This window comes from Salmo trutta, chromosome 34, assembly GCF_901001165.1.
Source record: "Salmo trutta chromosome 34, fSalTru1.1, whole genome shotgun sequence".
In the NCBI taxonomy this organism is placed as follows: Eukaryota; Metazoa; Chordata; class Actinopteri; order Salmoniformes; family Salmonidae; genus Salmo; species Salmo trutta.
The window spans coordinates 13,239,627-13,265,589 of NC_042990.1; the positions used below are offsets into that span (position 1 = coordinate 13,239,627).

General features: G+C 43.0%; 1 protein-coding gene across 1 annotated transcript; it reads left to right on the forward strand.

Annotated features, from left to right (window-relative positions):
- Nucleotides 1–9,479: 9,479 nt before the first annotated feature.
- Nucleotides 9,480–25,462, forward strand: LOC115173630 (alpha-2,8-sialyltransferase 8F-like). The gene is made up of 9 exons (XM_029731915.1): nt 9,480–9,562; nt 15,508–15,591; nt 16,477–16,563; nt 16,821–16,965; nt 17,258–17,370; nt 19,597–19,683; nt 23,530–23,647; nt 23,863–24,027; nt 24,930–25,462. The coding sequence occupies exons 1-9, from the start codon at nt 9,480–9,482 to the stop codon at nt 25,122–25,124; spliced, it is 1,077 nt and encodes a 358-aa protein (XP_029587775.1). The 3' UTR covers nt 25,125–25,462.
- Nucleotides 25,463–25,963: the final 501 nt, after the last annotated feature.

Genomic DNA, 25,963 nt, shown 5'->3' on the forward strand with positions numbered 1-25,963 from the left:
CACAGAGAAAGAAGATTACGAAAAACACCTTTAGTCAAAGGGAACTATACAGTCATCTCCCATGGCAGACCTTGTGGATCTGCTGCCATGGGTTTGGGTTTTCTATTTAACAAAAGTACTAAGTGGAGGGAGGGCCATTTAGGATCTTGAATACAAGACATGCGTCGGTGTATTGCATAAGATTTTTCCAACTCAGGAGCTCATGCTTTCTGAGGATGTACGTGAGGATGGCTATTGGGCTTCCTATCAAGCACTTTGAGAGCCTCTTTGTAGACAGACTGAATGGGTTTTAATGTTGTACAGCAAGCTTGGGCCCAACTAGTCAAGCAGTATGTTAAGTGGGGGAGTATCACAGGTTTGAAGTACAGTTTTGCTACCTCTGTAGTCAAACAATTTCGTATGAATCTGAAATTAGCTTGGTTGAATTTGGTTATTTTAATGACCTTTTTCACCTGCTTTTTAAAAGAGAGGTTGGAATCAAGTATGATGCCAAGGTATTTAAAATCGGATACCACCTTGAGCTTCTCCCCTGACACATAGACATCTGGCTCAGTAGTATCAGTTGCCCTTTTTGTGAAGAACATGCAGTTTTTTTCACATTGAGATGCAAACATGAGTCACTGAGCCACTTTGTAACCTGGACCACTACAGTAGTGAGTTCTTGTGCAGCTTGTTGTTTGCTATTTGCATGCACATATATCAATGTATCATCTGCATACATTTGAACTTCAGACCCAGTACAGACAGAAGGCAGATCATTAATGTACAGGCTGAACAGGAGGGCCCCCAGTATTGACCCTTGGGGCACGCCCACATCATAGCTGAGAGTGGGCGACAGCTCATTAATTACTCTGACACACTGGGTTCTACCTTCGAGGTATGATTTCATCCATCTCAAGGCATCGGAGGAAAAGTTGAACTGGGACAGTTTGGTGATGAGAACCTCATGGTTAACAGTATCAAAAGCTTTCCTCAGGTCTAGAAATACAGCCCCAACAACGCCCCCTTTGTCCATCTTGGACTTCACATTTTCCAGAAGAAAGCAGTTGTCCGTTTCTGTGGAGTGTTTCGCTCTGAAGCCAACTGAATGGAGTGTAATGTGAAGGGGCTGTTGTTGAGGTGGGCAATTAGTTGCTCTGCTACACACGTTTCAGTAACCTTCGACACCACAGGTAGTATACTAATGGGCCTGTAGTTACTAAAGATGGCCGTTATTATGGCCGACTTCCAGACCCTTGGAAACACCCCCAGACCAATAGATGTGTTGGTGACCTTAGTAATGGGGCCAATGAGTGACTCTTTGTAGTTTTTAAGAAAGATAGAGTCCAGCCCAAACGCATCTTTGACTTTAGAGTTCTTTAGTGAGATAATCACCTTGTTCTCCTCTGACTCAGAAACCTCCATTATGATGAAGACAGGTTGAGTGTCATTCACTAGCGCTGAGTCCAACAAACCAGTGGAGGGGTTCTGTGTCAGTACCTTGACAAAGTCAACAAAGTAGGAATCGACTGCATCCTGTGTTAGACTGTCATTCACATTGATTTCTAGTCTTTTTGCAGTGTTACTATGGTCTTTTCCTGTTAACTTTTTTAGATTCTCCCTTTGCTTCACCAATTATATTGATAAAAAGTTTGCCTTGGCCTGTCTGATTTCTTTCATCACCTAATCTCTCAACATGGTAAACCTATGTCTGTCATGTTCTAATTTGGACTTTAGGGCTGTTTTTAGAGCATGATCTCATTTCATCAGTATCCAGATTTCTCCATTTAGCCATGGAAGAGTGCTCTTTTGGCCAGGTTTGGATTTTCTTTTCTTTAGGAAACAATTTCTTGTAGTCTGGATTGTGGATAGAAAAACCTGATTACCAGCTTCCACATCTGTATAGGACAAGAGATCATTCCAGTTAATTCCCTTAATTGCGTTTCCAAAATCATTTAATTCACTCTTAGGTATTCTGAGTTGATCAGACTTTCTAACAGAAGAGAGGTTAAACCTGTTATTGGAAAGCTTTCTGGCAGTATGTGTCAGATTATGATCAGACAGCCCTGTAACCGTATTGAATTATTTAGTCACTCTCTCTGGTTTATTACTGAACACCAGATCAATCTGTGTTTTAGAGCAACAAGTCACCCTGGTTGGCCCTTTAACTAGTTGTGTAAGGTCAAAGGTATTAGTGATCCGTTTGAGGGTTTTCCTATGACTTGTCTTCATAATTCATGTTAAAATCTCCCATTAAGATGACCTCTTTCCCAAAATCACATCTCTAAGCATGTTATTAAACTGATCGAAAAACACACTTTTGGTGGAAGGTGGTCTATACCTTCCAATAAGTGTAAAAGGCATTTGGGGAGACAGTGTAACGTTCAGGCCAATACATTCTAGTTCATTATCACATGACCAATCAATTTGTTTACATCGGATATGTTATTTAATGTAAATCATCAGACCCTCTCCTTTTCCTTCAAGCCTGTCTCTCCTGAAAATATTGTAGCCAGGCACAATCAAAGCAGCCTATGGAGAGTTTTTATGGAGCCATGTCTCTGAAAGGCAGAGGAAGTCAAGGTTGGAGTCTGTGAGAAGATGTTGAATTTGAACACTTTTTGGAATGGCACTGCGAATGTTCAAGTGCCCCCTTAGTAGTCCTTTGGGTTTAGCTCGTGGGTCCCAGATTACTCGAGAGTGATTGACATATTGAAAAAAGTTACATTTTCTGTGTTTAGGCCGTTTTGATGAGGGGCAGTTCGGAGCCGGGGGACTCGAGAGAAATCATGGGACTATACTGCTCACCCACTTTCGCGCTGATTAGAGGATGCGGCCATCCACTGCTTTCAACTCCGGTGAGTATCGCTTGCTCAGTGGTGTTCAGCCCAGGATTGAGTTGCACATCCCCGGACAGTAGTGAGATTCCAATATATGTTGGACTTGTGCTTGTTACTCAAAAGTGATTCAGTCGAATAGGGAGCGAAGTAGATTATTCAGAACATTATGGTGTGTACTGTCCGCTCTCGTGGAACGGTGAACCAATGTGTTTGTCTGGGGTGTTGGCATTCCCCGACAGTAGATTGATTGTCATCCCATCAAGGACGCACTGAGATTATCCGTAGAGCAGCTACATAATTGACAATCGTGGCAATTTACTGACGAAAAAACGCAGAATTGCGCTTTAAATCTTTTTTGCATGAGTTATTTAGCTCAGGTCAGCGTACACCGGTTTTAGATAACGTAACAGCATCTGGAGGAGAAGCGGCATTAGCCGCACCCCGCCGCCTGCTATTGATAGTTTCCAACAATCTCACAACTACCGGACTACGCCAGTTACTGTTTAATGAAGGGAAACACCTCAAGCGGAACAAGACACAGTGAATTATTGTAATGTTTGGTTCAATTAATCCCGTAAGGGACGGGTTGCCAATTGGCGATTTGACACGAAAATAAAATGTAATTGATACACACATTAATTATTTCATTCATTCGCAGGTTTGTGACAGGCCATCTGTTGTTCAACAGTTCTGATCAATGCAACAGACCAGACAACACCTTAGCAAAAATAGACCATTTTATATTACAATTGTAACATCTAAATGTTACAGGTTCTAGGCCCAATAAAGGGAAACAGTACAGAGGTAGATATAAATAACAAGCAAAGTTTATTATACCTTAAAGGATTAGGTTTACTTGTTTGACACAAACATACATTAACAAGAGTACACCGAAATGAGTTACACTACAGGACCAAAAGTATGTGGACACTGCACATGGGGATCTTAGGCTTGTGTGCGGCTGCTAGGCCATGGAAACCCATTTCATGAAGCACGCGACGAACAATTATTGTGCTGACGTTGCTTCCAGAGGCAGTTTGGAACTCTGTAGTGAGCGTTACAGATTATTTTTACGCGCTTCAGCACCCGGCAGTCCCGTTTCTGTGAGATTGTGTGGCCTACCACTTCACGGCTTAGCTGTTGTTGCTCCAAAACGTTTCCAATCCACAATAACAGCACTTACAGTTGACCGGCTCCAGAAGGGTAGAAATCGGACAAAACTGACTCGTTGGAAAGGTTGTACCCTATAACGGTGCCACGGTGAAAGCCACTGAGCTCTTCAGTAAGGCCATTCTACTGCCAATGTTTGTCTATGGAGATTGCATGCCTGTGTACTCCAACAATTGTTTACAGACAGATTATTTCACTTATAATTTACTGTATCACAATTCCAGTGGGTCAGAAGTTTACATACACTAAGTTGACTGTGCCTTTAAACAGCTTGGAAAATTCCAGAAAATGACATCATGGCTTTAGAAGCTTCTGATAGGCTAATTAACATAATTTGAGTCAATTGGAGGTGTACCTGTGGATGTATTTCAAGGCCTACCTTCAAACTCGGTGCCTCTTTGCTTGACATCATGGGAAAATCAAAAGAAATCACCCAAGACCTCAGAAAAATAATTGTAGACCTCCACACTTTTTCATCCTTGGGAGCAATTTCCAAAAGCCTGAAGGTACCACGTTCATCTGTACAAACAATAGTACGCAAGTATAAACACTATGGGACCACGCAGCCGTCATACTGCTCAGGAGGGAGAAATGTTCTGTCTCCTGGAGATGAACGTACTTAGGTGCGAAAAGTGCAAATCAATCCCAGAACAACAGCAAAGGACCTTGTGAAGATGCTGGAGGAAACAGGTACAAAAGTATCTATATCCACAGTAAAACGAGTCCTATATCGACATAACCCGAAAGGACCGCTCAGCAAGGAAGAAGCCACTGCTCCAAAACCACCATAAAAAAGGCAGACTACGGTTTGCAACTGCACATGGAGAAATGTCCTCTGGTCTGATGAAACAAAAATAGAACTGTTTGGCCATAATGACCATCATTATGTTTGGAGGAAAAGGGGGAGGCTTGCACGCCGAAGAACACCATCCCAACCGTGAAGCACGGGGGTGGCAGCATCATGTTGTGGGGGTGCTTTTCTGCAGGAGGGACTGGTGCACTTCACAAAAAAGATGACATCATGAGAAAGGAAAATTACTTGGATATATTGAAGCAACATCTCAAGACATCAGTCAGGAAGTTAAAGCTTGGTCGCAAATGGGTCTTCCAAATGGACGATGACCCCAAGCATACTTCACAAGTTGTGGCAAAATGGCTTAAGGACAACAAAGTCAAGGTATTGGAGTGGCCATCACAAAGCCCTGTGGGCAGAACTGAAAAAGCATGTGCAAGCAAGGAGGCCTACAAACCTGACTCAGTTACACCAGCTCTGTCAGGAGGAATGGGCCAAAATTCACCCAACTTATTGTGGGAAGCATGTGGAAGGCTACCCAAAATGTTTGACCTAAGTTAAAATTTTTTAAAGGCAATGCTACCAAATACTAATTGAGTGTATGTAAACTTCTGACCCACTGGGAATGTGATGAAAGAAATACAATCTGAAATTATTCTCTCTACTATTATTCTGACATTTCACATTCTTAAAATAAAGTGGTGATCCTAACTGACCTAAAACAGGGAATATTTAGGAGTTTTGAAAAACTGAGTTTTTAAATGTTTTTGGCTAAGGTGTATGTAAACTTCTGACTTCAACTGTATCAAATGACTTTACTTCAAGACAGTCACCTCATTGAAGGGTGCTGCCAATAAAATGCCTGGACCTCAAACCAGCAAAGACTCTCTAAACAAACCAACTGAAAACTAAAGGACATTATTGCAGTGGCTTTACATAATGAGCACCTTGAATATTGTTACATTTTTTTAACTCACTGATGGTCAAATGAGTTTGATCATGCTGTCTTCAAGAAATGTTCAGGGTGGGGTCAATTATTCTGAATGGCATACCATTCAGAATAATCAACCAAACACCTAACATTTCTTCAAGACAGCATGATCACAAAATGGCTGCTCACAGAAATGAACCAACAGCAATGACGTCAACTCTTATCTTGCACTGACCCTACGCACGCTCAATAGACTTTATATACACCATATACATGTACATTTAAAACAAAATACTTTTGAACTCTGCATCGTTGAAAAAAGTTTGTAAGGAAGCATTTCACTGTAAAGTCTACACGAGTTGTATTTAGCGCATGTGATACTGTAAATACAATTTGATTTGATGACCAAGGGGTGCTTTTATACATTTCATAAATCTACCTCCCGTAATACGGATGCCCAGTAGGGTTGAATAGTTTCCAGGTATTTTACAAATGTTCCATCCCTAGAATAAATCACTTTTCTCCCAGGAACCTGGTATTTCCTGCCAAAACTGAAAGTGTCATTCAAAAACATTATAAAGCATATAAATAGGCCTATGTTGGGATTGGATTAGAGGTTTGATTGAAAATTCAACCCTGATGCTACCTTAGCCTGATGAGCCCTACATTAAATACATATGAGCCCGTTTTCCAATACACATATGATATAGGCTACTGCACATTACACACGACAGGAAAACATAAAAGCCCATAGAAGTAGCTAGCTATATGCTCTCTTGGGTAAATAAATGAAACTAGCTCCAGTAGGCTAATCTTTCTCAATGTGAACTATATTACTGTACTGTATTGTATTATATGGACTGGATTTACGCACTTTGTTCAAACCATGATAAAGCAGGGAGAGAACATGCGATTCTGGTGCAACCCATGCGGCCTACAATGTTATAGGCTAGCGAATTGGATTTTAATTTTGAAATATAATAGGGTCTATTTGTATAGTTACTAGGCTGACGCATAAACCTTTCATAATATTTCCTCTGTTATTAGCCTTCCTCCTCTTTCACTCTCTTGTTGCTTCATTCCTTACTCACTTTCAACAGTTAAATTAAATAAGTTCCGTTGTCCTCATCTTCATCATTGTAATGACATCCTTTAATAATATAGAACTAGAATTAGATGTAGAAGGCTTTCACTTCTCTTCAAGAAGATTGAATGGTTATGGGTCTGAATAAATAACTGCTATAGCCTACTGCTATTGCGAGTTCACGCTTCTTTCAAACTACCTGTGAGTTCTATTGGCTGGTGTATTTAACATTCAGCAAACAAGAGCTTGCGTCCCTCTTCGAATTGTCTATTGGTATAAGAAATGCTAAAAAATGAAGTCCAGCAAGCAATTCTAGTAAATCTTTTCCTGCATGCGAATCCAAGAGCTAAGGAGCGATTTTTGAAGGAGAGAGGCTAGCGGAGCAGAGGTGCATGCGTATTGTGCAAGAGAGGTTATCCATAATAAGCTTCTATATTTTAATTAGCTAAATATAAGGCTAATACTGCATTGAATTAATTACCTGAAAGAGTTGGCTAGGACATCAATATATAGAGCTATATATCAATCTAGAACAGCATATTTCAATACGTTGGCTGAGCGAGGAAGGAAATAATTCAGTATAATAGGACTATTTGACACCTTTAGAAAAAATGCTAGCAAATTAGCATTACATTTTGGCACAATTTGAATGGAGTTGATGGAGAGAAAGACTGGAAAGCCAGATGGAGATGGATTGATTAGACGCGCATTCAGTCTTTATACCTATTGCTGTAGCAAATGCAGGCCCACCCCTTCAAATTAGTGGATTCAGTTATTTTAGCCACAACTGTTGCTGACAGGTGTAAAAAAAAAAATCGAGCACACCAGCCATGTTGCTCCTAGATGTTTCCGCTTCACAATAACAGCACAACGGTTCAGCAGAAAATTGGTAGGCCACACAAGCTCACAGAATGGGATCGCAGAGTGCTGAAGCGCGTAGCGTGTAAAAATCACCTGTCCTTGGTTGCAACACTCATTACTGAGTTCCAAACTGCCTCTGGCAGCAACGTCAGCACAATAACTGTTTGTCAGGAACTTCATGAAATAGGTTTCCATGGCCGAGCAGCTGCACACAAGCGTAAGATCACAATGCGCAATGCCAAGTGTCGGCTGGAGTGGTGTAAAGTTTGCCGCTGTTGAACTCAGTGGAAACGTGTTCTTCGGAGTGATAAATCACAATTCACCATCTGGTGGTTCGACGGACGAATCTGGGTTTGGAGGATGCCAGAAGAACGCTACCTGCCCGAATGCCTAGTGCCAACTGTAACGTTTGGTGGAGGAGGAATAATTGTCTGGAGCTGTTTTTCATGCTTAGATGCAGTGAAGGAAATCTTAACGCTTAACATACATTGACATTCTAGATGATTCTGTGCTTCCAACTTTGTGTTTGGGGAAGGCCCTTTCCTGTTTCATCATGACAATGCCCCCGTGCACAAAGCGATGGTCCATGATACAGAAATGGTTTGTCAAGATTGGTGTGGAAGAACTTGACTGGCCTGCACAGAGCCCTGACCTCTGGCCTCACTAATGCTCTTATGGCTGAATGCAAGCAAGTCCCGGCAACAATGTTCCAACATCTAGTGGATAGCCTTCCCAGAAGAGTGGAGGCTGTTATAGCAGCAAAGAGGGGGACCAACTCCATATTAATGCCCATGATTTTGGAATGAGATGTTTGAGGAGCTGGTGCCCACATACTTTTGGCCGATTTAAATCTCGGTAACGGGGTTCCCACCATTCAACTCTAGCCCAAACGGTTTGGACGCTGCAAACAGAAATACAAGCAAATATATTGATAAGACACCCTGTACTAGAGAGATTTACATGGTTATCAAAACATCACGCCAGGGTAAGCCTACACGAAACACAGCCCTTATTTTTAGTGTTATTAAAATCCCCTATGGGAAAAATGAATGGTGGAAAAACGATTGAAACCATTGAAACCATTTCCCTGTTTGACCGCTAGGTTTTATTGGTATTATGACTCAATCTGTGGTACTCTATACACACACACACACCTCTCCTCCTTCCCCTCCAACTCCTCCTCTCCTCTCCTCCCAACCTGGAGTCAGGGGTAAACGTAAAATAGTACATCTAAATCCGGTACATTCCAATTAGTATAATTTGTTACCTTTTGTATGGTATGTATTAATTTGTGAATGTCCACCATCTATTTCGTAAGATATGTTACGAATTACAGTTCATATTCATTACGAATAGCAATTTGTACAATATGGTACAAATGTCAGTTCACACAATATGTTACAAATTTGCAAAACATGGAATATGTTATGGGTTTTAATTTGTTGTGGCTAACGTTAGCTAGGTGGCTAACGTTAGCTAGTCAAGGGGTTAGGCGTAAGGTTAAAGTAGGCTAACATGCTAAGTAGTTGCAAAGTAGCTGGTAAGTAGTTGCAAAGTTGCTAATTGGGTTGGTAAACGATCACGTTATCTGCCAACCCATCCAGCCCGACCAACCACCCTACTTTCGTATTTGACTTAAGTAACCTTCTGTCTTATGTAACCATACCAAACATAACATATTATAATCATTTAAGTGTCCCGGAATTATGTTTACTATGTTACGTATAGTCTAGGAGACCCAGGCTGCTCTTCCCTCCCTCTATTCCTCCCTCTATTCCTCCCTGATGGAGAGTGTCATTCAGTCTGTGACCTGTTGTAACGATGCGTTACCTGATTCTATTCATTCTGGTCTGCTCTGGAACTCTCCTGTCTATTACGCTCTTAGACTACTACCAACACCAAAGGTACGTTTGTATTTTTTTTAATGTAATCTTTATTTAACTAGTCAAGTCAGTTAAGAACATTCTTATTTACAAAGACGGCCTACCCCGGCCAAACCCTCCCCTAACCCTGACGACGCTGGGCCCATTGTGCACCGCCCAATGGGACTCCCGATCGCGGCCGGTTGTGATACAGCCCGGGATCGAACACGGGACTGTAGTGACTCCTCTAGCACTGCCTTAGACTGCTGTGCCACTCAGGTTCCCAAAAGTGTGTGTGTGTGTGTAATGGAGAAATTTTAAGAGGTATTTATACTGAACAAAAATAAAAGCACAACAATTTCAAAGATTTTACAGAGTTACAGTTCATATAAGAAAATCAGTCAATTGAAACAAATTCATTAGGTCCTAATCAATGGATTTCACATGACTGGGAATACAGATATGCATCTGTTGGTCACAGATTACCTTTGGGGGTGAGGCTTGGATCAGAAAGCCAGTCAGTATCTGGTGAAACCACCATTCGCCTCATACAGCGCAACACATCTCCTTCGCAAAGACTTGATCAGGCTGTTGATTGTGGCCTGTGGAAGGTTGTCCTACTCATCTACCAACATGCTTAATGGGTGATATGTCTGGTGAGTATGCAGGCCACGGAAGAACTGGGCCATTTTTAGCGTCCAGGAATTGTGTACAAATCCTTGCGACATGAGGCCTTATCATGCTGCGACATGAGGTGATGTTGGAGGATGAAAGGCACGACAATGGGCTTCAGGATCTCATCACGGTATCTCTGCATTCAAGTTGCCGTCGATAAAATGTATTTCTGTTCGTTGTCCGTAGCTTATGCCTGCCTATACCATAACCCCACTGCCACCATGGTGCACTCTGTTCACAACATTGACATCAGCAAACCGCTCGCCCACACAACGCCATACACGTGGCTTGCGGTTGTGAGGCCAGTTGGATGTACTGCCAAATTCTCTAAAATGACGTTGGAGGCGGCTTATGGTAGAGAAATTAACATTCAATTATCCGGAAACAGCTCAGGTGGACATTCCTGCAGTCAGCGTGCCAATTGCATTCTCCCTCAACTTGACATCAATGGCATTGTGGTGTGTGATAAAACTGCACATTTTAGAGTGGCCTTTTATTGTCCCCAGCACAAGGTGCACCTGTGTAATGATCATGCTGTTTAATCAGCTTCTTGATATGCTACACCTGTCAGGTGGATGGATTATCTTGGCAAAGGAGAAATGCTCACTGACAGGAATGTAAACATTTGTGCACAAAATTGGAGAGAAATAAGCTTTTTGTGTGTATGGAACATTTCTGGGGTCTCTTATTTCAGCTCATTTGTTCAGTGTAGTTTAGTGATCAACACAATGTTTAGCATATTTGGACTTTCTGTAATACACAATTTCCAGTGTTCTGTTTGTGCCACTCAAGGTGCGTGTTCATGGTCACTAGATTTGAAGCTGAATGTTATGAATTATTCTCGTATCTGTTGATAATGTTTGACGCCAGACTGGATGTAAAAGGACCGAGGATACAATGATTATTCACTATTACGTTGTATTGATAACAACATTCTGTGAACACTGTGTGATTCTGTTGCAGCTGACAAAGTCACTATCATTTTTTATTTGGGTTTCACACAAGCCTCCCGGGCTGGTGTTTACAGAATATTTTGTGCTGTCTAATTTGGATATGAAGGGCCTGTCTCCAAGAGGCCAGTTAGAATTTTTTTCTGCTTCTGGCTGCATCACATCTGGCCGTGATTGGGAGTTCCATAGGGCGGCGCACAATTGGCCCAGCGTCGTCCAGGTTTGGCTGGGGTAGGCTGTCATTGTAAATTAGAATTTGTTCTTAACTGACTTGCCTAGTTAAATAAAGGTTACATTTAAAATGTTACAAAAAAATGTTGTGCTGGTGGTGTCTCCCTGTTGCAACTTGTAATAAACCAGATAGAGCTTTGATTGACTTCACCAATGTCCGCTCTCCTCCCACTGGGCAGAGAAGTCAGTTCAACATCTAGATTTACATTTGGATGAGTTGTCAACTAACGTGAAATCAACCAAACAAATCAACATGCCATTAGATTTAGGTTAAAAGTTGTGTGAAAAAAAGACAATTCCCTGATGTTGATGACTTTTTGCAAATCTGTTTTCCACATTGATTCAGTGTCATCACATTGCATTTTTGTTGAAATGACGTGCAAACAACGTTGATTCAACCAGTTTTTGCCCAGTGAGCTTTACGTTCACCTGGAAATTCATTTGTGTGTGTGTACTTTATTTATTCCAGAGGGGAAGTTGGTTTGTAAAACAATTTGTGTGTGTGTGTGTGTGTTACCCTGCAAACCATGACCCATTTAGTATTTTACATGATTGAAAAGTAATGGAGTCTGTTGCCCATGTTGTGAATAGTTGCTGTTCATACAAGGACCTGTACATTGCTACACATGACCGCCTTGTTGACCTGGTTCTATAGTCAACAAAGCAGCATTACAGAATTATTAACCCAAGTTTTCAAATTATACATCTTCCCAAAGAAACAACCGGTAAAGGGATCTGTGCATTTTGAACAACTGCATAAATACACCAATTTCACTTTTGCGTGTAAAAACAGGACCACAACTGCTGCACATGCTGCCACTGTTTTTGATTAGCCTACCAAAAGTAATATTTTTTAGAATGAGCAGCGCGCAGCCAGGTCCCAAGTGCATCGTGACACAAACACAGGGAAAATGTGAACAAGTGAGCACAAATGATCTAACTGGGGATAGCTACCTAGCATAATGTCACAAGCATGATGAGCTCGCCATGGTGTTTTTGTCCTACCAGATCCGTGAGAATGTCCTAACAATTGTATCCCTCTGTACTTTTGACTGTTAGTAGATGTTCAGGTCCCAGGATACTAATGACTGTAATGATTGTATTTACAAGTTCATTGCAATTTCCTCTTTAGCGCCATCTGTTCAGTACCTGATAAAGCAGACCTAGAAGACCTGGGTGTTCATTTCAACACCCACCAGGAAGGTCCATTTTATTTCGTGCTGTGAAAATACGTTGAAATGCTGCAATCTCATTGCTGCAGTCACCCCTATAGCAAGCAATGTAATAGCTGGCTATGCAATCCAAGCACTGAGCGAAAGGCCAAACGCCTGGAGCCGCTGAAGGCAGAGCAGTAGGTAACTGAACAGCTTGTTTTGAACAATATATTTTGGAAACCGTAAAATGTATACAAATTAACCACACTTCTATGGACATTTTAAACATAATCCTTGAATTATATAATATATATTTTGTAGACCTACATTTAAAAAAAATTGCTTGGGGGAATCCCTGTCGAAACCGGATGCAGTGTTATTGCCATCATTGTCCAATTCATAAACGTTGCCCGGCTCGGCCCTCGATTTAGCTCGAGGGAGCGAGTGAAGAACTTTGTTCACTTGTGGGGTCGATATGACCCACAATTCAATGCAAACTGTAGTCAGGTGTCAAACTCGACACCCGCTGCATTCCAAACACGTAAAAGACACACCCTCAGCCCCCAAATTAAGTGGACACTTATGATGTGTTGACACTTGCTGGGCGAGGGAAGAATGAATGAATTTTAAATGTACCGCCCTTGTCCGGAAATTCGTCACTCATTCGACCCACAGTTGTGTTTTTATCATCAGTCTACACACAAAACACCATAATGACAATGCAAAAACATGTTTTTAGAGCTTTTTGCAAATTGTTAAGCTGAAATATGACATTTACATAAGTATTCAAACCCTTTACTCAGTACTTTGTTGAAGCACCTTTGGCAGCAATTTTGGGGAGTTTCTCCCCATTCCTCTCAAACTCTGTCAGGTTGGATGGGGAGTGTTGCTGCACAGCTATTTAAGTCTCTCCAGAGATGTTAGATTGGGTTCAAGTACAGGCTCTGACTGGGCCACTCAAGAACATTCAGAGACTTGTCCTGAAGCCACTCCTGCATTGTCTTGGCTGTGTGCTTAGGGTTGTTGTCCTGTTGGAAGGTGAACCCAGTCTGAGGTCCTGAGCACTCTGGAGCAGGTTTTCATCAAGGATCTCTCTGTACTTTGCTCTGTTCATCTTTGCCTCGATCATGACTAGTCTCCCAGTCCCTGCCGCTGAAAAATATCCCCACAGCATGATGCTGCCACCACCATGCTTCACAGTAGGGATGGTTCCAGGTTTCCTCCAGATGTGACACTTGACATTCATTCCAAAGAGTTCAATTTTGGTTTCATCAGACCGATAATTTTGTTCCTCATGGTCTGAGAGTCCTTTAGTTGCCTTTTTGCAAACTCCAAGTGGACTGTTGTGCCTTTTCATGCAGAGTGGCTTCCGTCTGGCCACTCTACCATAAAGGCCTGATTGGTGGAGTGCTGCAGAGATTTATATCCTCTGGAAGGTTCTCCCATCTCCACAGAGGAACTCTGGAGCTGTCAGAGTGACCATTGGGTTCTTGGTCACCTCCCTGACCAAGGCCCTTCTCCCCTGATTGCTCAGTTTGGCAGGGTGGCCAGCTCTAGGAAGGGTCTTGATGGCTCCAAACTTCTTCCATTTAAGAATGATGGAGGCCACTGTGTTCTTGGGGACCTTCAATGCTGTAGACATTTTTTGGTACCCTTCCCCAGATCTGTGCCTCGACACAATCCTGTCTCGGAGCTCTAAGGACAATTCCTTCGACCTCATTGCTTGGTTTTTGCTCTGACATGCACTGTCAACTGTGGGACCTTTTTATATAGACAGGTGTGTTCCTTTCCAAATCATGTCCAATCAATTGAATTTACCACAGGTGGACTCCAATCAAGTTGTAGAAACATCTCAAGGATGATCGATGGAAACAGGATACACCTGAGCTCATTTTCAAGTCTCATAGCTTAGTGTTTGTGCCATCATGTGCATTAGTAGCACAATTTGTAACTTATTTACATTTTTCTTACACTTGTATGTTGACTCTATAAGGATTTGAAGTTTTGGCAGACTTTTCTTAGCGGATGTACAATCATCACCAATTGAATTATGGGCTGTTTTAGGCCCCGGAGTGAACAGAATTGTACACTCGCACACTCGATCACAAACGAGGGCTGAGGGGCTTACGTTGCTAACTTCCCTTGCTTGGCTAATTCTTTGGACCTACGGCAAAGATGGCCACGGGGATTCCCCCAAGGGCATAAGGCGAGGGTAAGTGGATAAGTGTGTCTTTTACGTGTTTGAAACGCAGCCACAGCTGCATTTTCGGCATGTCAGACAAAATTATGAACCTAGCTTGCATTTTTATATAGATAGATAGATAGATGACATTGATTTCAGCTTTGGAAAATTGGCTTAGTCTTGTAGTGAGGGGCCTATAAAACATAGCTAGATCCATAAACATTTTGGGGGGGAATTCTGAAATTTATTGGAATAAATGACCAAACTAGCTATGTTAGCTTTCTAGGTACATTAATAGGTTTAAGCTCAACTTCAAGATTTTCACCAAGGACGTTGCCTCTCCGATCATCACTCTCCCTCACTTGGGCAAGGGACATTTTAAGGTATACTCGGATGTGACGATGTAAAACGTCATTTCAGGGCCTAGGGCTGTCGACTTTGAGTTTGGACTGCAGCCATTATTTTGTTGGACCACCATCTGAGGACTCTTCCAATGCGTTCTTGATGAAAAAAACACCCATACATTCTAAGTTCTCGACTGTGTTTTGCCCTCTGGGCTGGGATGTTTTTTTTGCTGTTAAAATAAATGGTTGAATGTCCATTGGAGTTTTGTACACCACACTCTCTTACCCGGAGCCGGATTTCTGAGTACTGTGTAATTGTCTTTTCATATTAAACCTTATAGACTAGTTTACAACCTTATCTAGTCATAAAGCCTTTCTGTGATAGGTCAATTCTCTGATGAGGCTAAATGATAAATGTGTTTTTTTGCATGCATGCATGTGTGTGTTGCAGAGATGGGTTCTTGGACTCTGTCCAGAAGAAGTTGCAGTGCAGAAGACTGCGAGAAAAACTGGTGACCATGACTACTATGAAAAAGTAAGTGGGGTTTTGATTATTTGATTATTCATTTTTTTATCCCCATTAGCTAACACCACGATGTCAGCTAATATTCCTGGGGTCCGAGTGAGAGATTCTACGTAAGATGTTCTTTACTGGAAAGTCCGATCAGATCAACCAGACAATCCATCCTGATCCAACAAGTTCTCCATCTATATGTCAATTTACATTGTGTGTGTGTGAGTAACAAGATCTCACGGTTTGACACGGTTTGAATTCAGTATTCTACGTTTGTCTAAACATCATAATTTGACGGTTAAGTTTAGGAATTAATTCCGATTGATTAAGTAACCTTTTTACTAGGGTGGGCTAAATCAGTGTCACATAGTGTTTCTTGGTAATCTTAAACAAATCTACTTTGAAACAAAAAGTATACACCTCACACATGGTATGGGCCCAGATGTATGTATTCAATTGTGAGTTTACATCCCAATATTACACGTCACAGAAAACTGAAATATCTCAAAACTGTTTCACATAGAAACACTTGATTTGCAGCTTTAAAAAGAAAATGTTAATATAACTGAAATTATGAAAAAGTAGAGGGCTATTTGGTAATTTGACTGCAGGAAAGGGTTTTAAGGTTTGGGGTTAAAACAGAAACAACTCGAAGGTTAAGTTTAGGAATTAATTCCGAATAGTTAAGGTTTGGGATAGGGTAAAAAAAATACAAACGAATGCCTACCACTGGGATTAACCCACAATTCTCAGAGCCAATGACGCAAGACTACTTGATAGTAAGTTCTCACCGATGCCCCTAGTGGCCGGTATTAAAGGCAACTCATGACATCGTGGGGACCTGGACGAACGTTGAATATTGCATTGGAATTGGAGTGACCTGGCGTGTTTGTGTGTGTGTGTCAGAGTGGACATTGCCCTATTCTCTCAGGAGGTGAGAGGGCTAATGAACTGTCCTTGGAGACTCAACCTCACACACAGAGAACTACACAGGTGAGATACACACCAGTGGAGCCTGGTGGGAGGAGCTATAGGAGGACAGGCTCATTGTAATGGCTGGAATGGAATAAATAGAACTGTATCAAACACATGGAAACCACGTTTGACTCCGTTCCAATTATTCCATTCCAGCCATTATGAGCCTGTCCTCCTATAGCTCACTCCCACCAGCCGCCACTGATACAGTTTTCACACACACCTTGCTCAGTCTTGCGATCGTCTCCAACAAACTTCCTGTCCTTCCCTCCCAGGACAGAGTTGTGGTCATGCTGTAACGCTTCTGATAGGCTGATGGTGACCAGACAGAACACCAATCAGAACCAGAGTCTGACTTATGATGCAGAGAAGTGGAGGAAGAGAAAGGTGGACCAAGCACTATGGGACATGCTGCCTCAGGTGTTTGTATGGGTTAGCTCTTCTATCCTTGTGGGGACCTAAAATCTCCAAAAGTCCCACAAGGTTAGTAAAACCAGGAAAATTGTCCCTCTTGGGACATTTCCCACATCCCCATGAGGACAAAGGTTATTTTAAGGTTTGGGGATGGGTAAGGGGTTAGTCGTTATTGGTTAGGAGTTAGGTTTAGGGTTTGGGTTAGTGTTAGTGGTTAGGGAAAGTAGGATATTTAATGGAAATAAATGTTATGTCCCCCTTGAGGATAGAATAACAAAACGTGTGTATGTGTGTATAGACCGTACCCTGGAGTAAAGGCTCGTTGAGTCGTTGTGCCGTGGTGGGAAGTGGAGGAATCCTGCAGAACAGCAGTTGTGGAGCGGAAATAGACAATGCTGACTATGTCATCAGGTATCAGCAACAACACAATCAATCAATCAATCAATCATGCAAACATAGATCAATCAATATGTTTTTGGTAGTTAACTATTGTAATGTAGTGCTGTTGTGTAGTGTTAAACGTTGATGTGATGTGTGACTACTGTTGTTTATAATCTTGTGTGAACGTTGTGTGGATATTCTGGGAATGTTTCTAATGTTGTTTTATCCTATCGGAACTGGCACCTCTTTCTGAGTCCATCACAAGTGTGTATATCGTGCTCTTATTCAACTCAAATGAAATCAAAATGAATTTGTCACATGCGCCGAATGCAACAGGTGTAGGACCTTAACGTGAAATCCTTACTTACAAGCCCTTAATCAACAATGTAGAGTTTTTCTATTTTTTTTATTTATGTAACAAAATACACTGCTCAAAAAAATAAAGGGAACACTTAAACAACACAATGTAACTCCAAGTCAATCACACTTCTGTGAAATCAAACTGTCCACTTAGGAAGCAACACTGACAATAAATTTCACATGCTGTTGTGCAAATGGAATAGACAACAGGTGGAAATTATAGGCAATTAGCAAGACACCCCCAATAAAGGAGTGGTTCTGCAGGTGGTGACCACAGACCACTTCTCAGTTCCTATGCTTCCTTGCTGATGTTTTGGTCACTTTTGAATGCTGGCGGTGCGTTCACTCTAGTGGTAGCATGAGATGGAGTCTACAACCCACACAACTGGCTCAGCTAGTGCAGCTCATCCAGGATGGCACATCAATGCGAGCTGTGGCAAGAAGGTTTTCTGTGTCTGTCAGCGTAGTGTCCAGAGCCTGGAGGTGCTACCAGGAGACAGGAGAGTAAGTACATCAGGAGCCGTGGAGGAGGCCGTAGGAGGGCAACAACCCAGCAGCAGGACCACTACCTCCGCCTTTGTGCAAGGAGGTGCAGGAGGAGCACTGCCAGAGCCCAGCAAAATGACCTCCAGCAGGCCACAAATGTGCATGTGTCTGCTCAAACGGTCAGAAACAGACTCCATGAGGGTGGTATGAGGGCCCGACGTCCACAGGTGGGGGTTGTGCTTACAGCCCAACACCGTGCAGGACGTTTGGCATTTGCCAGAGAACACCAAGATTGGCAAATTCGCCACTGGCGCCCTGTGCTCTTCACAGATGAAAGAAGGTTCACACTGAGCACATGTGACAGACGTGACAGAGTCTGGAGACGCCGTGGAGAACGTTCTGCTGCCTGCAACATCCTCCAGCATGACCGGTTTGGCGGTGGGTCAGTCATGGTGTGGGGTGGCATTTCTTTGGGGGGCCGCATAGCCCTCCATGTGCTCGCCAGAGGTAGCCTGACTGCCATTAGGTACCGAGATGAGATCCTCAGACCCCTTGTGAGACCATATGCTGGTGCGGTTGGCCCTGGGTTCCTCCTAATGCAAGACAATGCTAGACCTCATGTGGCTGGAGTGTTTCAGCAGTTCCTGCAAGAGGAAGGCATTGATGCTATGGACTGGCCCGCCCTTTCCCCAGACCTGAATCCAATTGAGCACATCTGGGACATCATGTCTCGCTCCATCCACCAACGCCACATTGCACCACAGACTGTCCAGGAGTTGGCGGATGCTTTAGTCCAGGTCTGGGAGGAGATCCCTCAGGAGACCATCCGCCACCTCATCAGGAGCATGCCCAGGCGTTGTAGGGAGGTCATACAGGCATGTGGAGGCCACACACACTACTGAGCCTCATTTTGACTTGTTTTAAGGACATTACATCAAAGTTGGATGAGCCTGTAGTGTGGTTTTCCACTTTAATTTTGAGTGTGACTCCAAATCCAGACCTCCATGGGTTGATAAATTGGATTTCCATTGATTTATTTTTGTGATTTTGATGTCAGCACATTCAACTATGTAAAGAAAAAAGTATTTAATAAGATTATTTCATTCATTCAGATCTAGGATGTGATATTTTAGTGTTCCCTTTATTTTTTTGAGCAGTGTATTAGCAAAAAGTATACAATAAGAACTATATATAAAGTAACATTAAAATAACAATAACCAGTCAATATACAGGGGGTAACCGGTACCGAGTCATTGTACGAAGGTACAGGTTAGTTGAGGTAATATGTACATGTAGGTAGGGGTATTCAGTTGTTATTTGTTTTGTTGATGTGGTGTGAATGTTGATGTAATGTGGTGTGAATGTTGTGTTGTCGTAGTTGTTTATTGTTGTTATTGTTGTTGTTGTTAGGTTTAACCTGGCTCCTATCAACAAGAGTTGTGACGTGGGATTGAAGACAGACCTCATAACAGCCAACCCTTCCCAGATCAATAAAAGGTATATACTCTATCAATACACATGATCAGATACAGACAAAGAGCTCTATTTTCATGTCATCTGACCGAAGCACCGGTTCCAATCCTAGAGCAAATGCTGTTTTATAAAAACTCCAAGCGGCGCTATGGTCAGATGACATAAAAATAGAGCTTGGTGTTGAAAAGTAGCTCATACCTACAGTAAATATGGTAGTGGATCTTTGATGTTATGGGGATATTTTGCTTCCACTGGTCCTGGGGCCCTTTTTTTCTTTTTGTTCTTTTTTTTCTTGTGTACTTTTTACCTCCTTTTCTCCCTAATTGGAAGTTACAGTTTTGTCCCATCACTGCAAGTCCCGTACGGACTCGGGAGAGGCGAAGGTCGAGAGCCATGCGTCTTCCGAAACACGACCCCGCCAAGCCGCACTGCTTCTTGACACACTGCTTGCTTAACTCGGAAGCCAGCCGCACCAATGTGTCGGAGGAAACACCGTACAGCTGGCAACCAAAGTCGCTAGAGCGTGATGGGACAAGGACATTCCGGCTGGCCAAACCCTCCCATAACCCAGACGACGCTGGGCCAATTGTGCGCCGCCTCATGGGTCTCCCGGTCACGGCCAGCTGCGACACAGACTGGGATTGAACCCGGGTCTGTAGACCGCTGCGTCACTTGGGAGGCCCCTGGGGCCCTTAAGGTCAACAGCATCATGAACTTTTCCAAGTACCAGGACATTTTAGCCAAGAACCTAGTTGCCTCTGCCAGGAGGCTGACACATGGCCACAAGGGGATCTTCCAGCAAGACAATAACTCCAAGCACTAATCAAAATCCACAAAGAAATGATTAAAACTGTTATAATTAACTTTTTTATTTTGTTTCTGTTTAAAATCTCTAAGTCTCTAGTGATCATCCAATACGATTCAACAGTAACAATATTGCGCCTCCAGACTGCCTGAAAACCACTATATTCTAATTCCCTGTCAGTTTGGATTTTCCCACCAGATTTCGGATCGAACCCGAGGCTGTAGTGGCACCTCAGCACTGCGATGCAGTGCCTTAGACCGCTACACCACTCGGGAGGCCCCCTTCCTAACTCAGTTGCCGGAGAGCAAGGAAACCGCTCATGAGTTCAATGGTGACTTAAAACAGTTAGAATTTAATGGCTGTGATAGGATAAAAGTGAGGATGGAGCAACATTGTAGTTACTTCACAATGCTAACCTAAATTACAGTGAAAATAAATAATTCTGTACAGAATAAAAAATATTCCAAAACATGCAATAGTAGTAGAAGTTGAAAAGCTTCAAGTTCCTCGGCGTACACATCACTGACAATCTGAAATGGTCCACCACACAGAAAGTGTGGTGAAGCAGGTGCAGCAGCACTTCTTCAACCTCAGGAGGCTGAACCTCAGCCACACTATATATAGTACATTCAGAAAGTATTCAGACCCCTTTACTATTTCAGCATTTTGTTACGTTACTGCCTTATTCTACAATGGATACATTTTTTTATATATTTTTTTTTAATCAATGACAAATCAAAAAACGGTTTTTTTGAATTTCTTTCAAATGTACAAAAAAAGATCACATTTGCATAAGTATTCAGACCTTTTACTCAGTACTTTGTTGAAGGACCTTAGGGAGCAATTACAGCCTTGATTCTTCTTGTTTATGATGCTACAAGCTTGGCACACCTGTATTTGGGGAGTTTTCCCCCCTTTATTTTCTGCATATCCTCTCAAGCTCTGTCAGGTTGGATGGGGAGCGTCACTGCACGGCTATTTTCAGGTCCCTCCAGAGATGTTTGAGCAGTTTCAAGTCCAGGCTCTGGCTGGGCCACTCAAGGATATTCAGAGACTTGTCCCGAAGCCACTTCTGCGTTGTCTTGGCTGCGTGCTTAGGGTCGTTGTCCTGTTGGAAGGTGAACCTTCACCCTGAAGAAGGCACAGTGATGCTGGAACGTTGGTGATTTACCCAATAAATGACTGGGGCTTTATATATATATGGAGTGTGCAACCCTCCTTTATTTTTATAGTTTGGAAGGTGAACCTTTGCCTGAGTCTAAGGTCTTGAGCACTCTGGAGCAGATTTTCATCAAGATACCTCTGTACTTTGCTTCGTTCATCTTTCCCTCGATCCTGACTAGTCTCCCAGTCCCTGCAGCTGAAAAACATCCCTACAGCATGATGCTGCCACCACCATGCTTCACCATAGGGATGGTGCCAGGTTTCCTCCAGATGTGATACTTGGTCACAGAGTTCAATTTTGGTTTCATCAGACCAGAGAATCTTGTTTCTCATGGTCTGAGAGTCTTTAGCTGCCTTTTTGGCAAACTCCAAGTGGGCTGTCATGTCCCTTTTACTGAGAAGTGGCTTCCGTCTGGCTACAAAAAAGCCTGATTGGTGGAGTGCTGCAGAGATGGGAGATCCTTCCAGAAGGACAACCATCTCCACAGAGGAACTCTAGAGCTCTGTCAGAGTGACCATTGGGTTCGTGGTCACCTCCCTGACCAAGGCCCTTCTCCCCTGATTGCTCAGTTTGGCTGGGCGGTCAGCTCTAGGAAGAGTCTTGGTGATTAAAAACTTCCATTTAAGAATGATGGAGGCGACTGCTGCAGGAATGTTTTGTGAACCCTTCCCCAGATCTGTGCCTTGACACAATCCTGTCTCGGCTGTCTAAGGACAATTCCTTCGACCTCATTGCTTGGTTTTTGCTCTGACATGCACTGTCAACTGTGGGACCTTTTTATATAGACAGGTGTGTGCTTTTCCAAATCATGTCCAATCAAGTTGTAGAAACATCAAGGATGATCAATGGAAACAGGATGCACCTGAGCTCAATTTCGAGTCTCATAGCAAAGGGTCTGAATACTTCTGTAAATAAGCTATTACTGTTTTTTTATCTTTAATAAATTAGCAAAAAATGTCTAAACCTGTGTTCACTTTGTCATTGTGCAGTATTGTGTGTAAATTGCTGAGATTATTTATTTAATCAATTTTAGAATAAGGCTGTAACCTAACTAAATGTGGAAAAAATCATGGGGCCTGAATACTTCCCGAAGGCACGGTACTTGGTAATAAATAGAATAGTGCAGTTGTGAAATGGCAGCAATTGTATGTTGTAAAGTGCATGAGTCTTTGGATTGGGTATATAGCATTCTGTGAACTTGGAGATGTCTTTTTGGTAGAACTGCTGGACTGTAAATGATAGAACAGTTCACCATGTTGTTAAAGGCTTTCTTTAGAAGTTGATTTCCTGTGCTGCCTTCTGTAGTGAGGACATCAGAGTGTGATAGTTAACGTCGCTACCAAGTTAGCTAGCTTGGATAGCAATCTAATATTTTACCAGGCAGAGACATTACCGGTACTTACAACGTTATTACAAGACAATGTAACTAACATTGCTACCTTTCTGGCAAACGGCATGATTACTTTATATTTCAATGTAAAAACAAAGAATTATACCCAGTGTATACATATTTTGCCTGTTCTGAAGACATTGGAAAATGGAATCGATTTATCTTCTTTTCAATCTTGTCTGTGAGCTGTTATTGCATCCACTATCAGTTTCAAATTTGCCACAGCCTAGACTGTTCAGAGAGGATGTTGATACTACGTCATCCCCAGCCGACTACCCATGAGACCAGGCGTTTCTTGGAAATTGTGTTCACATCTAGAAAAAAAATCTGCATTCTTGTCAGAGCTGACCCTACAAAACATCTGTACACACATAGTTACCCAGTGCAGCTGTAATTGCACCTTCTCCAAGGCTCAGTGTCGTTATCCTCACAAGGGATAATCCTCACAGGGGTGCCAATAATTTGACCCCTTTTGAGAATCTCCTAACACCTCCCCTCGCTTGTCCTCAGATACCCTGACCTCCAGCGGAACCCTGGACCCCTGGTGGAAGTCATGTCAGTCTATGGCCACGCCCATCTGCTTCTCCACGCCTTCTCTTTTGGTTTTGGGACCTCCCCCTGCTTCAAGGTGAGCTGCTACCATGAGATCAGACTAGGTAGAGCCCTGCTACCCGGCTCCGGCCCGACAGGACCCAATGCTATGTACCTGTTAATGGCCGGGCCTATTATTTTCATCAATAACTAGCATGTTTAAGAACAACAAAATTGATAACTGACATTTTGATCCTGGGAGAGGAGGGTAGATGGTAATGATGTCACGAATCAGTCTTTATTCTGTCCCAGGTGTACCACGCCCTCCGTAAGGCCTGCACCCAACAGAAAGTGGTGTTCTTTCACCCAGACTACCTGCTTAAGCTGGACAAGTTCTGGCGTCGCCGCGGGCAACGAGCCCCACGGCTCTCTACTGGTATGATGCTGGCCAGCACCGCTCTGGAGATCTGTGAACAGGTTTGTGTGTGTGTGTGTGTGTGTGTTGCCTCAGAAGAGGTTCCCGTCCAATCTGAAGTTTCCATGTCCTTGTGCAGGAGGAAAAGGAGGAAAACATTGAATAGGACCGGCGCAAGCACACACTCTTGCCTCACACTAGTGCCTACCCCAAAAAGGTTCAGACTCCTGACCGCCAACTGTAACTCTGGCCATCATCCCCTCATGGAACTGATGCAGGCTGTTCACACATTTCCCAGGGTAGCCATGCTGCATAAGGGCCTTCCAAAGGACTTCACGGTGTACTGTGTCGAAGGCTTTGGAGAGGTCCACAAAGCCCACGAATAGGTGTTGTTTCTGTTCACCGCACTTTTCCTGCAGTTGGCGTCCACGCAAGATAATGTCCACCGGGCTTCTGTTCTTTCTAAAGCCGCACTGGGTCTCCAGTAGGAGCTGCCACAAAGCTGGAATCTGAACGAGTACTTGAGCTTCAGCACGTGGATGATTGTTCTTTTGTGACACACCCCAGAAGCTCTACAAGCCACCCTCACAGCAGCTGTACAGACAGCTACAACTGGGCCGTCGTTCTGCAGGTGGTCAGAAAAAGCGCCTAAAGGACCAATTGAAGACTTCACTGAAGAAGTGTGGGATAAACCCTGCCTCCCTCTGGACTGTTGCTGTGGACCGTTCCACCTGGTGCAGCCTCTGCCATCATGGAGAGCCGTTGGCTCAGGAAAAAAGGACTGAATGTCACCTGGCGAAGTGACAGAGAAGACATATGACCATGGCTGCACCGGCCTCAACGACAGTATGCATCCCGCATCGGATTATACAGTCATCAGAGAACCCACAAGCAGTAGAGGATGCGATTAAGATTAAGTGTGTTTGTGTGTGTTTGTTTCTAAGTCTAGATCTCTCTTTGTCAGGTTCATCTGTACGGCTTCTGGCCCTTCCCTCTGGATCTATCCCAAAATACTTTGCCACATCATTACTATGACAACGTTGGTCCAAGTCACTTCATGCACGCCATGCCTGAAGAGTTCCTGCTGTTACTACAACTCCACAGCCAGGGGGCGCTACAGCTACATGTTGGACCCTGTACACTGACCCCTACACCCTAACCCATACAACCTCTGTTACTACAACTCCACAGCCAGGGGGCGCTACAGCTACATGTTGGACCCTGTACACCCTAACAAGCAGATGGTCAGGGGATCAGAACATAATTATAAGAATTTGCACAGTGCAAATTGACCACAACTAAGCCCAAAAAATAGGTTGTATTTGAAAATAACAATCATTTCATACCTTGATTACACTGAGACATGATAACATATCTCTTTTTTAAGCCCCAAAAAATCTCACGGGCCGCCTGATGCTGACCCCTGCCCTACACCCGAATCCCTTCAACTATAACCTATATTTTTCTATTATTTGTTGTATTTAGCCTTATTTTAATGGTGAGTTGACTGAGAATACATTCTCATTTACATCAACGACCTGTAACCCCGACACCACTCCAAAGCACTACAGCTACATGTTGGACCCTGTACACTGACCCCTACACCCTAACCCATACAACTTTTGTTACTACAATTCCACTGCCAGGGGGCACTACAGCTACATGTTGGACCCTGTATACTGACCCCTACACCCTAACCCATACAACTTTTGTTACTACAACTCCACTGCCAGGGGGCACTACAGCTACATGTTGGACCCTGTACACAGGCATAAGCGGCATAAGCGGCCACCAGGGGGACCCCGAAACAATAATAATAACTCAGTCGGGGTCTCAACTTGTTGAGAGTTAGAATAGTACAATTTTTGTTAGGGCTTTATTCAATCCATACTGTAGAAATTCAGCATTACAGCATGATTGAAATTTCTCCTGCGTTAGCGGAGATTGCATTCACGGTAAACACTGCAGATGTCGGTTCAATAGATAATTAGTGATACA

Coding starts and splice junctions, on each gene's coding strand:
- LOC115173630 (XM_029731915.1), top strand. CDS start 9,480: ATGCGTTACCTGATTCTATTCATTCTGGTCTGCTCTGGAACTCTCCTG. Junction 9,563..15,507: donor GACTACTACCAACACCAAAG/GTACGTTTGTAT, acceptor TGTGTGTTGCAG/AGATGGGTTCTTGGACTCTG. Junction 16,966..17,257: donor TATGGGACATGCTGCCTCAG/GTGTTTGTATGG, acceptor ATGTGTGTATAG/ACCGTACCCTGGAGTAAAGG.